The sequence below is a fragment of the Parasteatoda tepidariorum genome, chromosome 1 (assembly GCF_043381705.1).
Source record: "Parasteatoda tepidariorum isolate YZ-2023 chromosome 1, CAS_Ptep_4.0, whole genome shotgun sequence".
Classification (NCBI taxonomy): Eukaryota; Metazoa; Arthropoda; class Arachnida; order Araneae; family Theridiidae; genus Parasteatoda; species Parasteatoda tepidariorum.
Genome location: NC_092204.1, coordinates 59,137,127 through 59,156,374, shown reverse-complemented (window position 1 = coordinate 59,156,374; position 19,248 = coordinate 59,137,127). Strand labels below are relative to the sequence as shown.

Below are 19,248 nucleotides of genomic sequence, written 5' to 3'. Positions count from 1 at the left end.
AACCTTTCTAATTACAAGTGTTTTTTCTAGAGAAAGAGATGCGTTTACTAATGGTTTATTAAATTAATTTTTCCCTTTCAACGGTTTAATTTTCTAAGGAAGATAATAAAATCATTTACCCATTAATACTTCTTAACAGAAAATGAGAATTTTAATTAAAGAATTTAAAATAACTTAAATTTAATTTATTTTAACATGTTAATGTATACATAATTTTTCATAGTTTATTTTATATAAGAAAATGTGTAAGACTTATTTAACAATTTGAATTTATTTCAGCTCTAGAACGTAACTTGTAGTTCGTGTGGCCCCTCCTGTCCCGTTTTTGCTTCTTTTGGTCTACGCTCATCGTCTACCTTAATCTTCTCAACTAATAGACAACATCTAATTGAGCAGTCATGGCTGCGTTTGTGGCGAAACAGATGATTGGGAGCAAACTCAATGCTGCTAAAGGTAGAGTTTTATTCTTTTCTATTTAACGATAAACATCAAATCATGCATATAATAATAATAGTGCTTTAAACCCACAGTAAAACGTTTTTAGATACATATGTTCGCCAAGAAATTTATCAATTGAAAGATCTCTTGAAAGCATTCCTCCTTTTCCTGAAAAAAATAGGTGGCTCTGTTATTTAGTTCTAATTAACTGTCATACACCAACCAACCTAAACAGTACTCGTCGTCTGAGCTGGCAACGTGTCGTCGGATAATACAGAGAACTTTCATCCAGGATGGATTTAACGCCAATCTTGTCACATATATCTACCAGTTATTTAGTCCGATGACAGTGAATGACAATGTTACATCTTCAGAAAATGTCTATTTTTCAAAACAAGTAAAATTCATTACCTCAATAACTTCAGTGTTAGCATTTATTTTAAATAAATACGACATTAGTACTCACCTAAATATTTTTATGGTAATTAAATTTATAAATTTCATCCCTGTGTTATATTTTTACACCCATTTCGTAGCTAAATGAATACTTTAGCGATAAAAAATTTCCCCTCATTATTAGATGTGTTAGACTGGAGAAAAAAATGACTTAGCCATTATTTTTTTCTTGGGAACATTTAGAATGAATAAAATGCTTTTAAATAAAATTAAAAATTAAACCTCGAGCGTGTAAAAGAACATAGGCCGTTTAATGTTGAGTAACCTCAAATAGATAAATTTTCATTACGCTGAAAGAATTTTCTTTCTGAAATTACGGTAAAATAACCGACAGCAGTCTCTCCATCCGATTTACTATAAAGTTTATGTCTAGAAACATTTCCTTAACTTTAAGGTCTCAAAACCATTTTTTACTAGTGTGGTTAATAAACCGTAAATGCAATAGATGGTTTGTTAACCATTTACAACTAGCATAGTTTGTAAAACATAAAAAGGAAACTTGAATGGATATTAGAGCTCTGTGAGTGATGCGCAATTTATGCCTGAAAAATAGCTTTGATTTCAATCAACCAGGTTCACCAATTGAAAAGTGCAGGAAATTAGAAACTGTTCACGTACTAAAGAAGTGGAGGAAATATTTTTGTATCCATGCTGGGATTCAAACTACTCTTCCACCGATATTACGATTGACTGAATAGCCTTCTCGGCTACAGCATTCACTCTGCTGCATGGAACTAAATAGCTTTTTAAGGTGGACCTAGTTGGCGTAGATAAAATCCTGGTTGTTAAACCATATTAAGAAAAAAGAATCAATCAAAATTGTTTTTCTCACCTATAACAGTTTGAATATTATCATTTTATGGTTATTTAATTGTTTTGTTTGAATATAATAAGATAATAATTAAATCAATCGCTATTTAATCATTTTTACAGATAAACTTCTAACAGTATATGGCGAAAAAGACGAAAACATGTCTCAATGTTAAAATTACTTTTTTTTAATTTCTTAGTTCAGTTCATCTCAGTTGTTTTCATCAAATGTAAATGAGAATGAAACAAGGAGAGGTAAATAGGGAAAAAATCTAACTAATGAATATAGACAGAGAGGAGCTATAAATTATTGAAAAATGTTTTGCATATTCAATTTATTTATGCAGTATTGTAGAAAATGAAAGAAAGTCATTTGGATCAACTAAATCATTTTGAATATTCAAGTTAAAATTTACTTTAAATATATTTCCTAACACACACGATTTATTGTGAAAAAAAGTAGATGTGTTTTACACTTATATAACGTTCATTTAATTATAAATAAATTTATTTTTATCAGTAGTGTATTTCTATCAGTATTAATTAGAAGGCAATTAACATAATTTTAATAGGTAATTATTGTTAAATAATTTATTTAATTATGGATTGTTAAAAAAATTTAATATTTGGAAAATTTTAATGGTTTAAACTGTTTCCAGATACATCTACTTAAACTGTGCATTGTTTTGTAACATTAATTAAATTGAAGAAGCCACGCTTATAATCAAAAAATGCAACTGGCGTAAGAGATGACCTTTAAAAATAGCTGATAATGATTATTTCTAAATAACTGCAGATTTCGTTGCAATTTTAGAGATTATTGTTTAAATCTTGCAGATGAATTGAAACAGTAAGAAAAATTTCCAAAAAAGGGTAACGTGAATATAATTGAAAAAATACCCTTTTTTAGTGTCGATGCTACTGCTTAAATAATTTAAATGATAAATTTGGTCTTATTATTCCCATTACAAATGTAGTCGCAGTAAACATTTTTGTTAATATAATATTCTGTTTCATCTGTATAATGTAAATAATTTTTTTCTTCTTTTTTCAACTTTTTAGAGGCAAATTAAGAAACTATTTGAAAAATAAGAAGTATGCAAAAAATTATGGAAAAGCAGATTATATAAATAGTCAGTTTATATTTAAAAATATTGGGTAGTTCGGGAAGTAATTTCAGTTTTTTCTTAGAAAACTTTTAAACAGCCAACTTCAGCCTTAAGCCAAAAAATCGTTATACATTTGACAGCTGACGTGTAAAAATTTCGATTGATTCTATGCTGTAGTGTTTAGTTGGTGCCTTTTTAAATGTGGAAAGTCAAAAGCAGCATATTTCGCATATTTTAATTTTTTTGCTATCGAAAAGGAGGTAAAAATGGAATCCAAAAAAGGGAAAAAAATTATCCGATGTGTATGGAAGAGATTTTTTGGCAGCAAGCCTGGTTTGTAAAATTTAAACGCGGCAATTAAGGATGCACCACGTTCTGGAAAGCTGGATAAAACTGATGAACACACAATACAGCCATGATCGGACTCAAACCGGAAGAAAAAAAAAACTCTTGATATCGAGAGATTAAATTTATCGAATTTGATAGTTTAATTATCATTTGAAACGCCTAGGTTTAACCTCAAAACTCGACTTATGGGTTCCTCATGTTTTTACGCAAATCTGCGCCTTCGCGTTTGCATCATTAATTTGCTTCTGAAACCTTAAGGAAATAATCCATTTTCGAAGTGCGTCAGCACTGAGAACGAGAAATGGGTTGGCATACAGCAATGTACGGAGCTCTGCAAATGTTTTTTGGACTGTGAAACCGTTTTTTTTTTAAAAAGGGAGGTAAAAAAATGACCTTGAATAGCTTTTTGCCTGTAAAGAACTTTTATGAGCGTGGAATCATGCTGCTGTCAGATAGATGGCAAAATTCCTTGAATCATATTGGACAGATTATAATTCAATAAAATATTACATGCCATATTATTTAATTTGTTATTTCAAATTTCGTAATTTAAACTAGTCTTATGATAAAACTTCGACAAAAAGTATTACACCATTTAAAAAGAAATTTTATTTTTACACATATATTTAACTATTATTAAAGCAAGGTAACAAAAAATGTGCATTGTGTACTTTTAAAATGTCTTAAAAGTAATTGCAAATTCATAACTGTTTTTTGTCAGTTAATCTATAATTTCTTGAACACGGTAAAAAATATTGGAGCATTTAATGGAATCGTTTTTTTAAAGTTAACAGTTTCACGACAGCTAATTGAAATAATAATTTGAGCTGATAGTTTTTATCAATAACTGTGACTATTTTTTTTTATTGTAAAACGATTCCTTCAATAAAATTTCTCACTATATCTACAATCATTTTTCTCAAATTTCAACTTTTCAGAGTTATATATTTAAGAAAAAAATATTCTCCAGTTATCAATTTAGTCAACACGCGAAACATCAATTTGAAGGAATCCAATTTTGAAAACAAAAAAAGAAGTCTACAAGTTATTCCCCTTGAAGCAACTTTGAAGAACAAAAACAAGAAACCATTACTTTTGTTACAATAGCCGTACTGTAGTTTTTTTTCTCCTTTTTTTTTATTTTAGATCACTTTTTTGGTTTTTTTCCTTACATATTTTTAAAGAATTGCATTTTGAGAAAGAAACACGCAAACTATGCATTATTTTGAAAAATCTTGCACTCCTGAACAAAATTCAATTCCCTTTTTTATATTAAGAAACGTACTTTCTATGCATGTAAAAAATACAGTTTTTAGATTTGTTACGTCTTTTAAAATTCTACACGTCATTTCTGAATAAAATAATTAACTTAACGTTTAGATGTTTCTTTTTGAACTTATTAAGTAGGCATTAAACCTTCCAAAGCAATTATTCAATATTTTTTAATGAAAATAGGAAGAAAAATTATTTTATTTATCGTTAGTATACAAGAGCATTAGATAATATTTTAAGGGGGCTCGTACCTTTAAAAAGCTATATTTTATGAAAAATGTGATGTCTGATTAAATCATTCTAACTCACTTATTTTCATAGCAATAATTCCAAAAATATGTGTGAGTGTAGAAAACAGTAGTGTGTGTNGGTTGGTTGGATTCGACGCACATGAGTTAACTCTATCAAATTACATCATAAAAAAAGGATTTTTTTGAGATTTTAAAAGGTACAAGACCCCTTAAAGTTCAGATTAACGTTAACAATTTATTCGTATTGGTATGGTAATAAAATAATTTCTATTTGTGCTATACACATAGTATTTTAAATATTCAATACATTTCCGAAGTTTCATAATTAGCTACGAAATTATTCTAACATTTAAAAGAAATATTCTAAATACAACTTAATGTTTAATATTTAAAATTTATTATGAAGTTTAAATTATTATCGTTTCTTTCGTATTTTTATTAAATTGTTCATGAAATTCTCACGGTCATGAAAAAGCCTATTCTTTATTACGATAGCAATTTTAAACAAGGCGTTTAAAGAAAGTTCTATTTCTTTCTTTTCTTAAAATATTTTTTTATATGTAATTAGGTTAAGTTACAAAAAAGAATTGACTTCTGACTTTTTTACTGATGTTTCTTATCGCCATACAACTACTTTTTTATATAATATTTATCACTGTAATTGTCACTATTTTCTTTACTTATCTATTACCCCGTTGTCCATTTTTGTCAAATTTGAAAATAAATTTGGAAATGGTTCATTTTTAAATATTATCTTAATGTGCGCGGTAAGTTATATCTGTATTTTGTCAATTTCTTTATAAACAATTACTATACTAAAATAAATTTGAAACATACCAAAATGACTTTGGCTCAATGATGGCGAAAAAGTTTGAAAAATAATACGTGAAAACATTTTTTTCTCCGGAAATCTAAAATCGAGACAATTTATGATTTTCTTTTAGCAATTATGATGGTAATTATCGTTATATAATGATCAATATGAGTGTGAAAAAAATAATAAATTTTGAAATATTTCTTATTAAAAAGTAATTTATTTTCTAACTGATGTTTAAAGCGCAGCTTTTTTTAATTGAATTCTCTCCACTGTTCCTGAAAAAGGCATGATTACTGTTTTATTCATTTTTTTATGCAGTAGCTAAAATAAAATGATTTCCTGATCGATTTTTACATTACAAGAACTTTCAGAGTTTGAAAATATAAATATTTCTATCGAAATTCGAACTTTGGATGCTATTTTTAGAACTAAAAAAAAATCGCTTTTGATGTTTACATATGTTTTTTTTTAAATGACATATGATATCAATTGCTTTCTGCACGCAAAAATATAATTTCGTATTTCTCATGAAGGTAAAAAAAAGTTTTTCTTCTTATCTTAAAAAGTAAAATTTTTTGCTTAATTTTCTCTCTTCTCTATTACAATAGTTTCTTTTCTATTACAATCTATATTTCTATTTCTTTTTCTGTTACAATAATTTAAATTTTAAAATTACAGCCTTTTCTTTAATCCAATGTCTAATGGATATTGTAAAAACAGATGTTGGAAATTCCATTTGGTTCTATGTACGATATAACGCGAAGAATACCTACATAGTACCAATTTTCTTTGGATTGTTTCATTTGTTTCAGTGCAATTTTTGCGTTTTAGGAATGTTTCAAAAATTTGAAGTTTGCTTATATTTTGATAATTGAGACATGTGAAAGAGTTAAAAAAGGTTAAAATATAGTTTCAAAAGTAAAAAATTGAATAATAAAAATTTTAAAATTATTTATTGTTTGCGTAACAATATTATTTAGCATTAAAAGTTTTTTTCAGACATATTGCGATGAGAAAATTTATTGCTAAAAACATGAATATTACAACAATAAAAATTCTATCGAAAAATCATTTAGCTTTTAAAGAGTTTCGAATTAGTTTCGATCCTTGAAGCTAATATATTTTAATTTTTGGTGTCTTTCAAAAAATTCAATTAATAAATTTAAATTTATCTAACAATAATCATTCGATTAATAATTTCAAACGCGTTGATTATATCCACCACATTTTCAAACGTATATTTACTAAGTATGTATGTTTAGGTCGCAACATATACTAACAATATTTCTGTTAAGGAAAAATTTGTCCTTCGTAGCAATTTCAAATTCGATAGGAATTGGAATATTTAGAAACAATTAATTTTAAAAATGCTTTATTTACTCTACTCGCAATTAAAAGAAAAATTTTAATGTCATAATTGAAGGAGTTCAATCATTTCCAAACATTTTTAAATCCCAATTTTCGGTTATTATTGGGAAATCAATTTCAATTCGTTCTTTTTCTCATCAGTTATACTTAACATTTTGTTAATATATTACGGAAATTTCAAATATCTTTGGTATATTACACGCATTATTAAAAAGAATTAAGTCTTATCAGCTTTCAAATTTATTAAAGGCATTCCATACTTATTTTAGAGAATGAATTCAAAGTAAATAGTAATATTTTTCAGAAGTATTAGATTTAGGGTTACATATGAATAATGATCACGTCGATTTACGAGCTTCAACTTAAAGTAGATATTTAAAATTTTAAGATAATTAACCCTCTTATTATAGAAATAAATTTCTTGAACTCTTTTGCAAGACTATAATTCCAGAATTTATTATTCTTTTGCAAGTCTATAATTCTTGCAAAGAGTGTAGTTAACTTATTGATATTTTAAAAATCAAAATTATGAAAATTTGCATAAATGAAAATTTCAAAAATAATTATATATCAGAAACCAAATATGCATTCAATAATAAATATATATTAGTATAAATGAAAGTGTCATTAGTAATTTTTGCAAAGTTACTGAATTAAAAAGAATTATTTTAATTAGGGCTTTTCCATAAAATTACGTTCTCTTAGATATGATTACGGATATGGATACAATATATGAGAAAAAGATAGATAGAGTAAGATATTTTTTAGAATTGAAACACTAATCAACAGTATTTTATTTCATCATGAATATTATAATCAATAGAATTTAAAAAATAAGATTATACAAATGTGTTTGTTGTCGATCTTCAGAATAACTCATCAATTGTGTTTGAATTATACTACTTCTAAAATAGCTACGCAATGCAGTATTCGTCTTTTTCATTGGTTAATCTTAACATGATACTATTTTGCTTGGCAAAATCATTTTATGATTATTTCAAAAGCTCATATATTTAAAAATAATTATTTGTTCGAAATCTTTAAAAGCATATTTATCGTTTCATTTTTACCACGCCATTCAATGTCAGATCAATCACTATTTCGCTTTCGAGATTTACCCACCAAACGAACTTATTTTTTTCACATAATACAAAAAATTTTTTTCTTCATTTCAGTGTCATGGAAACGACATTTCAAAATGCAATCTCCCTGAATATGAAATTTAGATACTTTATTGTTTAATATAAGAGAAATATTATGCATGATTTGAATTCTTTTTCTCAACCGCTGGTGCAAAAATTTACTCTGAGTAAGCATTTTCAAAATATATTTGAAAATATCTTTATTTTCATTGCCACAAAACTGGTAAAAGCAGCTTGATTGCATTTTGAAGCTTTTCAGGAATATTGTGCGTATTTATTTTAATACCCGTATTTTTTCATGCCATCGTCAGCATTTGATAAAAATAATAGATACGTGGTATATGTCAAGTAATTGAGTTATTTTATTATCTGTTTATATACACTGGATTTAGGGTATTTAATTACTTTCAAATGTAATATTCAATGTCACTGGAAAATGGAGATAAATCTACCTGACATTTTACACACATGACACATGATATTATTTAATCTTAGTTTACAGATTTAGGGATCAGAAATTTTAAAACATGTTGCATATTTTTAACTAAGCAAATTTAAATTATACCTTTCCAGATGGTGACAGCTGCCTTTAAGGAATTTAAATTTTACCTTTGAAATTAAACCCAAAGCTAGAATTTATTTGCATGAATGATTTATTAAATTCCAACTAAAATAATAAAGATAGTAGTCAGAAGAAAAAGACCTCCTAAGGAGTTTTCTTAAAAAGATACAACGTCAGTATAATGAAATAGGAGAATTATTTCTGCAAGTAAAATTGTCTAAAACTTCCTGCTAAGCGAAATTAAATTTAACATTAAAGCTTATATGTTTTTTTAAAAAGTTCAATCTATCTCTTCTCATGAATTTCATTCCTATTTCTCTTGGAATATAACCTATTTGGTATTCTCAGTTTGTTTCAGCTTCAATTGTTTTTTTTCTTTTGCTTTTAGCTAAAATCTTTTATTGGCTATTAGTATATTCGTAGCAAAATTAGAATAAAACTATCAGGAAATATAATTAGTACATCAATATAACTGGCATAAAAACATTTCTGTCTACACATTTATTACGCAAGCTATATAAATAGAGAGTTTTAACGCATTAAAATGGAACTTTAAAATTGATTTTAACTTGAAAATAGTGTTGTATAAATAACGTATAAATAACGATCTGAATTTCAGACATTTAATATAAATGTAGATTGTAATAATGTCACTTAACTATTCCATTTATTCTATGTGGAAATAATATATTTATTTATGAATAAATCTAAATTCCAGTTTTTAAATATAAATACATACTCGTTAAGTGTTCCATTGGCACATACTTTATAAAGAGATTATTTTTAATATAAGCTATATTACTCCCTTATTTGTAGCTTTAAAATTCAAAAAAGTTTTTTTTTTCCACTTTGCTCTCATGACTTTAATTTCAAATAATGAACATGTTATTTTTCTAATTTTATTATCGTTGATTACTCTTTCAATATTTTTATTATTTTTATTTTTCAGGAAGTTTTTCTTCTCGTTATTTTCGGAAGTTTTTATTAACTGATCTAATTACCTACAGACTTACTTGAATGAATTGCAAATTTAATCACGTCAGGCGATCAAAAAAACATCGTATTAATTAACGTTGCATTCTAATGAAAAATAAAGATTTTTCTATATAATTACACTCACATGTTAGCAACTTAATAATTTTTTTCTATCCGTATCTTTAATAAACATCTAAGTTTATAGAATTTTAAGATCAAAATTTTCAGACCTTTTTAAATTATCGTAAGTAATATATTAACTTTCTTTTCTGTTGTTTAATAAAAACTATTCATTATCTTCATATTATTGATTATAGTTTTTAAAATGACTGTATAAAACCCTGTGAAACTCTGGTACTTGGTATCTCATTAATATTCACATTAATTATGATCTTAAAGAAATGATTTTATTTCAAGTAAAGACATTAATAAATTTGGAGGAATAGTTTCGGAAAAATTAAGCAATACATTTGAATATCAATACACTAAGATCTTTCTTTAAAAATCTTTTTCAAAATTGATATGCGTTGACGCAACTGATTATTGAAATGATCTTCGTCTATTTAATTTTACTGAAATATAAAAGAATAATGTTTTTTACACTTTTAAGTTGAGAAGGGGGCTAGTGTGGACATTGTTCGGAAAATTTGTAAAACAAAACACATTTAGTATAATTTTTAATTCAAAAAGTATTTTTAATAATGATTTGGACATTGACTTGCACTTTGATTTATATCTGGAATAACAAAGTTGCTTAGTTTTTTCATAATATGATTTTTAAATAATAGTTTTTGTCCATGAGTTAGAAGGGATAAACTATATAACTTATTAAGTAGTCACTTATTACAACTCAGAAAAGTATATCTAGAGTTAAAAAAATGAAATTAACGTCAATCTAAAGCTTCTAGTCGAATAGATATTGACATATTTTAATTAAAATATTAATTCGTAAGGCAGCGTTTCACTAAACTAAGAAAGGCAATTTGAACAACAATAAATACATATGAAAACTATTTTTCAATCTGATTTATTTGAAAGCACAGAACCAATTTTTTGCTAAACCAGCTTTTATAACCATAATTTCATCTTAATGATGAAATGATCCAAATAGAAAACATGCGTTATGTTTTTATTTACTGTCTGATGACATATAAATATTTATTAAAAACTTTGTTTTCTTCTTTTATTCATCTATATTGAAATATATCCTTTCAGAAAACATTACAACCTTTTAAATTTGTAAAACCTTTTATAAAGTGGATTAATATAATGGTTTGTTAATATTTAAAGACTTGGATTAAAACTTTATTTGTAAGGGTGTATCATTAAAAAAATAACATTCAAATTTAGAAAATAACATCTAGTAATTTAGATTTGTAACCAATTTATATTTCTTCCATTAGAAGTTGAATGAGGTCGTTGTGGACATGTCTACAAACTATACAGATCGTTTGAAATCTTAATTTTTAATTGAAACTATATGGCGTGAAAGCTTACATCAGAATAAGTTGACAAGTAAAAATTGTATTAAAAAGATGTACGGTTTTATTTATCACTATCACAAATGCAGAATTTTTACAAAAACATTTCACATGCCTTATGTTTTACTGGATTTCTGACACCATATCAGTGAAAGTATCGAGACTTACAGTGAAATAAAAGAAAAATATTTTTTTTCTAAATCAGAAATAACGAAGAACGTTCTTAAGAGAAAAGAAATACGAAAACTTTATCGAAAAAAGTTCTACAATATTGACGTTCTAGATGGAAGGATCTGGAAGCTCAATCTTTGTAAAGAATAGGGAGAACTTTCCCTCTGGGCTAAAGGAAGAACAAAATGTAATTGATTCTGGTCTTTGAGAAAGGGTGACAAGTGGTGCGATAGACCCTTCAAATGACTCTTCTAGCATCCCTGATTCTTGAGGGATCATTCGATATCTTTTCCATAAAAATCCTAATTCAACCCCCATCGGAAAACGCTCAAAGATTCAAAAGTAAATTTTTTTTAAGGCAATGACATATCTCGTCTAATTTCTATTAAACGTTTGGATTTGACGTAACAACCATAAATTTCATTAGCTTATATTTTGATATGTTTTTATTTCATCTACAGCAATTTGAATATTTTTGTTTTTGAAACGGGAGGAGGTACAAGGGTCATTTTATAAACTATTTGTTCTGATTCCTAAAATACTGGACACCTGTTCAACTTTTTTTTAGTAACAGAGTTTTCCATCTTTATTTGTCTTTTGTGAAAGATTAGAAAAAATTTCCGGCTTTTTTCCCCTCCTCCAATATACATTTTATCAGTTAAAGGGGTTATAGAATGCCTCCGTGCATGTTTCTATTCAATTTCTTCTGTAAGTCATTTTCTCTCTGGTAGCTGCCGAGCTCAGTGCCTTAATTTTCGTTCCCAATAAAAACTATATCTACTTGTTTACGCTTTTTCATGAAAGTGTTTCCTCAATATGTATAAGAATTGCTTAGCTATCTAACAAAAATCCGCTAACTGTGTATAAACACAGATGACGTTACCTAACTGTGCATAAAAATCAAAGACCTTGATAAGTTACTTGTTAGTGATCAACGCTAGTAAGCTAACGGTTAATCTGCGTTTGAATCATGAACAACAAGTTTAAATATCACCCGTTTAACTTTTTTTTCAAAAAACCATAATTAATAATATTCAAAACAAATTGTATTACACTTAAATACTAGTGCTAAATTTAATATTCTAATTTTAAAGCCTACAGGGCTTTGCACAATGATAATAATTAAAGAAATTCCTATTAAATAATAAATAATATTAAAATAAAAATAATTTTATTTCTGACTAAAACTTAATAGTGTGATCCAATAGTATAACAATTTTTTGTTCATTTTTATTTAGTAATAAAAACTCTTTATCTGAAACTCTAGTGTTTCATACCGTCACTCAAAGAAACAAGCTCAGATGAGATGAGTGCAATTTTAAAACAAATCATTTTGATTCAACTAAATGGGTCTCCATCCGAAATTCCATTTAAATAAAACACTATTTATTTTTAAATTTGAAAACCGATATAGGGGTAGGTAATTCACCTATAAACGTATAAATGTTATTATTTCTTAACTGCTTGAAAGTATCGTAAAAGAAATAACTGCCAAATCAAATCGTCGTTCGTGAAATCGAGAGGGTAGTTCTTAAATGTTCCAGAAACATAACCTAAATGCACGGAAAGAATAAATGAGCAGCTTAGACATGTCTTTTAATATCGTCATTTGTATGACAAAAGGGAATGCAGATATATTTTCCAGAGGAAACTCATTTAAATAATACGGTTGTATTCTTTTCCTTATTCTTTTAACTGCTGTTCGAAAACGAGAAAAACTTGTCGTTAAAAGCGATCATAAATATTACTAGTTCATTTTCTAAATCAGTATTTAATAAAAGGAAAAGAACCTTTTTATTTCATTTTAAAGCAGTTGTCTATGGATAGTTTCTAGAATGAGCCACTTGTTTTAACGATCTATTTTTCGTTTTGCTAAGCAATAAAAAGTTTTATTATTACTTATCATTCTAATATAAACTGCTGTTTGTAGAAAATGCAACACCATGAAGGAATCATCAGAATCAAATGAAATTCGCAGCAAATGTCAATTATNTTTTAACGATCTATTTTTCGTTTTGCTAAGCAATAAATAGTTTTATTATTACTTATCATTTTAATATATGTATATTTATAATATTTTAACGTTATATATTTGAATACTTTATCGTACTATACATAATATTGTTGTTTGATTGGAGAAGTGCAATCTGTTTTGTAAAACTTAAGTCCATCAATTTTTTTACACATTCTGAATCCAATGGAAGTTAATTTTATATTCGATTATAAGGACATCATGAAATCGTTACTGATTTTAAATTAAACATGTGGCAGTTTTAGAAACGCCAATCGAATATTAATTTCTATATACATTTAGTTATGTGTGTTAAGATCTGAAAGATGAATAATTTTATTTTTGTTAAATAGTATAAATTGTAAAGTAATGTGCCATACATTTATTAATATAATTATTAATAATGCATTTAAAAAATGCAATATAATATGGCAAAAATGCATTCTGTTATAATTATATACAGTGTTTACATTAAGACATAATTTTATTCTTAGAAGCTTACAAGGAGAAAAAAAATGCTTTAAAACTATCGTATTATGGTAATGGCATTTCCGGTAAAAGATACTATAAAAGATAAAATATACGGTATCAAACTATTCATTTGGTAATTTTTCCATTCATGTGGTGACGTTTCACCGGAAATTCTGGTTTTTAAATTTATAGTTCATATTACATCACATTTAGTAAAAAATACAAAATTAAAATGTAAATTTAACCAAATAGATGGCTTCTGTGCCATGTTGTGCCATGCAAGGTGTCATTATAAAATTACCAATTTTTTTCACATATTATAGGACTCTAATTTAATGTTAAATTTACCAAATTCATTGCTAATGAGTTCTAAAAATAAATTATCTTTTTGTTGCTCTCAAGGAACCAGAAACAATAAATATTTTGATATTCTGATAGTTTTCACCATTTTTTTCTCTTTGTAGTGAAGTAAAATTGGAGTAAATATACTCTGTTTCAATTAAGCCTAACCTACAATCTAAATGTGAAAGTAACAAATAAGAATCAATAACAAAGAATCCATTTATTATTTAGACTAGCTAAATTGGAAATAAGTATAACGCAAAAATAAAGGAAAACTTCAAAGAATATCTTTTGAAGTAGGAATAGTTTTCTTCTCTTTTCAATACTCTTTTTAGTTTATTTTCTTTTAGGTGTTGCATTATTAATGGTTTCCATTAAGCTGAAAATATCACACTATTTAAAAGAACGAACAATTTTCTCTCTTAATGGACTGGTAATGGCCTTAATTGCAAAGGTCACAGGTTAATATCCGTTAAATATGGGTTTAGTTTAGGGTACGTAAAGCCTTCAAATAAAGGAAAATTGTGTAAAAATCAGTTGAGATAAGGGAAAGCCAGGTAAAATGATGAATTACTCGATGTTGATAATGTAAAAGACTCTTTACTTTGAGTTCTTTCGTTACACTAACTGGCATTTTGAAGTGATTAATAAAATAACTCCAATAACAAACGAAAATAAAATTCCGATAGTTAAAAAAACTTTTTTATTCAGGATATTCTTATTTCATATTTTTAAAGTGGTTTTACGTTATGGTAATAATTAATGTTCAGAGAGATATCTAAATTGAAATGTCAAAAGCTTGAAAGGAAAATATTAGAATAAATTCATTTTGACAGTATAATTATAACTCATTATAACGTTTTTGAAATTTTGCAGATTTAAAATTGTAATGAGTGCTAGTTGTGTCATACATTCATTAATATGTATGACACATTTTCATGAAAATATCATGAGATTTAGTTTATTTACGAAAGTTTCGTGACGTTTTCAATTAAATTTTTATATATAAGAAACAGAGTGAAGTCATATTCGTTCAGAAATGAAAATATTAAAGAAACGATTTTTACATTATATTTTATATACATTTATTTAACTTAGAAATAAAACATGGATTGGGATTTAAATAAACTCAGTAACTATTTTATGATGTATTTAGTTACATAACAAGGAAATTTGAAATCAAAATCGTAGTAATAACATTCAAATACGTATTTTGTCAATTTTGGGGGGAAATGGAAAGTAATAAGAAACTGTAATGAATCCATAGATTATTATACAACTCAAAAACTATTTTAAGAACCATTAATAATATCATCATGAAAGCTGAAGCAGACAAGTACAAGAGTGGTTGTTTCAACGGTTTTTCTTCCATTCTTCAAATCTGTATGATTAGTGAACCAAAACATATACCATGCTGGATTATTTTACACATGCTGATCAGATTTTAAGGTACCAAATCGAAAATTCTCTTCTCGTGGGACAGACTATAAATATGTTTTATAACATATAATTACTAATAGATTGAGTTACGAAACGCAAAAACGTTTTTTCTTTTAGCAAACATACCTTTGTTCGATGAATTTAGATTTTTTTAGTACTCAATATACGGTATTAGTAGGCAGTTTTTACGATTTGGTCGCAATACTTTAGTTAGGCAAATAATTGAAAATTTAATATAGTTTTTTTTTCTTTCTTTTTTAAGCTATATTTTGAATGATTTATTCAAGTTAAAAAATTTGTATCTATTTCTGAAACCCGTTAATCTAAAGTTAATTTTATGCAAAAAATGATTTAACAAGCATAAATTGCCTTTAACATAATGGCTAAAATATTTTTGTCATTTCTATTTTTTTACATAATGTAATTTTTGATACAAAAATTCGAAACCTAAACGATTTTTTTTAACGAATTCTGATTATCCGATCATCGAAATACTCGATTATCCGATTATCGAATTCCGATTAACGATTTTTTTAACAAAACGATTCCTAAACGAATTTTACCATAATAAATATGTAATTTTAAAGGTTATGAAAGTATGTAGATCTTTTATAGCTCAATCTGAAAATAACAAGAGAAATATTTTATAATTATAATTCCCTGCTTATCTCATGAAATTTACTTCAAGTTATGGAACAAATTTTAGAGGTAGTGCAAGAAAAGTTGTTTATGCGAATACTTAAAATTCTAAAATCAGCATAAAAATAACAGTCAGGTGACCAAGCTTTCAATGAATCACCTAAATAAACTACAAGGATCATGTTCACCAAGTTGCAGCTTCCGAATTACATCTGAGATTTATTTTAAATTATAATTTTTTTGTTTTAATTTTTGTTATATTTATATTTTCCTTTATAGATGTAAGCCTTTCGACACATAATGACTTTTGATATTTATATTTAACAACATACAAATAAATGAATAAATTTAGGACTAATTTAGAACAGGATTTCACAAACACATTTATCTTAAAAATTTCGCCTTCTTAATCAAGTGTCAAACATTCTCATTTCTATTATTACCACACTTGATAATGGAATCGTTATCTTAAATGATTTATCGAGCACGTATAGGTTTTATTATTTCCATGAAAACGAATGAATATCCCTACCCGATAATAACCTTTTATAGCCGAGGTCATAGCAATGCTTCAAAATCCCATCGCATAGTAAACTCCTCCATCCTTAATCGGGTATTTACACATTACAGTGGCAAAGTGATAGCAACTTTCCTCATTTTGGAAAGATTTATTCCCTTACTGAGCTCCCGGCTCAGAGAGTGGACAGACTTATCTCCATCCTCAATTGAGTGTTGCTTCAGAGGATGGACAGTAAAGGAGGAAAGGAAAAGTGGACAAGCTTTAGTCTTAAATCCTGTCCACCCCGCTCTCTCCAGCAGTTGAGGATGAAGGATGTAGCCTGGAGAAGGGTCAACTTCTTGATCTTTCGGATTTATGAACTCTTCATCGTTTTCTCTTAATGATGACTTTCTGCAGAGATTGATGTATTAGATGATCGCTTAGGAAGACTTAATCGTTTGAATAATCTACCTTATTTGGCGAAAGAACTGATTATAACTCAGATTTGGCTCACAAAAGATTAGCTTTTAAGTTGATGTCGTCTCACTAGTTTGAATGGTTTAAGTAAAACATCTACGAGTATTAAAAAGAGTTTTTCTAATACCAACTTAGATTATGGCTTTTAGGATGTAGTTTTCATAAAACATATAAGATTTAGTTTCCCGGTTGAAGAGGGAATATATCTACTAAATTTAGTTCTATGACCGATTCTTCGAATTTCAATTCGGTGATAAAAAAGTTTACGAACTTTGCCAGCGTAATACTTTTTAGCGATTTATTACTTATTCCACCCTCATATTGCTTAGTGTATGATTTCGCTCCAAATCATACACTGAGAAAAATGTTCGGCCGAATCTGCCAGAATATGGTAAAATTTACCGTGCTTCTGACTCTATTGGAACACCAAAGAGCTATGTAGTTTTCCCCAAAACGCTTTGGTAATGTTTTTGATAAAATTAATAATAAAATGAAATTTTATAATATGTGATAAAATTAAGTGAATGTGTTAATGTTTAGCAGTTCTTATGATGATATCTTAGAACATGGAATAAAACCATTCATTTGGTTAAATTTAATTTTCAGTTTTGTATTTTTTACTAGATGCGTGATAATAAGAACTGTAATTTTGAAAACCAGAATTTCTGGAATGAATGGAAAAATTATCGAATGAATGGTTTAAATACCATGCATTGTGGTTTTTAATAACAGAATCAAAATTTTGAACGTCAAAATTTGCACAAAAAGTCACTTATTCTTTAAACAGTAGTTTAAGCAGAATTGTTTCTCCGTGTACATTAAACAAAACAGTACAGTACAATAATGTGATAAATTACTGTTGTACAGTGCAAGAAAAAAAAAGAGTAATTTTATAACTCTGATTTTATTGTCAAATATTCAAACATTAAGAGTCTGAATACACACTTTGGGTTCAAGAATTGGAAATTACTATTTAATTACCGGAGGCAATATTTCAAATTAAACTTAATTTTATTCACTCGATTTAATATATTTTTAACAAAGTAGGATTCCTCACTTTCAAAGTCCCAGAAATTGTTATTCAGGGAACTCCAAAGTTTATTCAAGTCAGCTGTCTATTCAGACCTCTTAAAGTTAGTTTCACTTTATACGTATTTTGCTTTATTTCCAGAAATATTTATATAAATAAAAAGAAGCCACAAAAATGTTCTTTTTTTATTTAGTAACTTCTCCATGCGCTATGAAATCAGTTTAAGTTTAAAATTTTATTAGTTTTTTATTTGATTATTGTAATAAAAATGTAGTAAAAACATTTTTTAACTTCGTTTCTATTCCGACTTCTGTTTTAATATGCATTAGAATTGTTAATCTCATTTTTACAACAAAAAAACTTACTTTTTAAATCGATCAATACTTTTACCAAATGTTATTAACTTAATTCTGCTTATTTCTTGTAGTGGAATATCGCATTTTATAAAGCTGCTAATTAGTTTTCATTGCTAAGTTCAATTCCATGTGCTTAAGGAAACTTTTATTTTTGGATCTTTCTTAATAGTTCTTTGCAATAGTTGAAGCGTAATGCAAGATTCATCGTAACATTAAACAAAAGAAGTTTTATAAACACAGCTGATGCGAACATATGTCGCTACGTTTATTGGTATCGGAAATTGGGAAGCTCTAGTTTTAAAACTACAACAATTTTCTTTTTTAACAGCATGATAAAAGTTTTACGCGTAACTCTTATATAATTAAATTCTGCTATTTGGCTCAAAAACAATAATTAAACTTTAATATACTTATTTATTATTCGATTTCATTTTTTTGTTGAATAAATATTGGAAAATTAAAGCAAGCAATAACTTTTAAATATAAATTAAATTTTTATTTACTTAGGTATTTGTAAATAGCATAGTGGTTTAGGCATAGTAAATCATTGCTAAGCACTATCTCAAAAGGAGAGGGAAGGTTACTATCTCGAAAGGAGAAGGGAGTAGCTTTAACCTTATCCACCGTCAGATACATGTGTACCAGGGTGCTTGGGAAGATAAAGCAGCTGGTATGCAGTGTTGATCAGATTATGTTGCCACAATCGGGTAGGCGATCACAAATTCGGGAAGCCATAACCTCCACAATCCTCTTGATTTGACTTTCAGCGGCAATTCCTATATA

At 27.1% G+C, this 19,248-nt stretch overlaps 1 protein-coding gene across 2 annotated transcripts in view; it reads left to right on the top strand.

The window, feature by feature from the left end:
• Positions 1 to 19,248, top strand: part of LOC107454174 (complexin) — a 311,862-nt gene that overhangs the window by 206,167 nt on the left and 86,447 nt on the right. For both annotated transcript variants that reach the window (XM_016071265.4, XM_016071264.4), the window contains exon 2: positions 280 to 453. In XM_016071265.4, coding sequence (XP_015926751.1) covers positions 399 to 453 — 55 coding nt within the window. In that variant the 5' untranslated portion in view covers positions 280 to 398. The remainder of the gene's footprint in view (positions 1 to 279; positions 454 to 19,248) is intronic.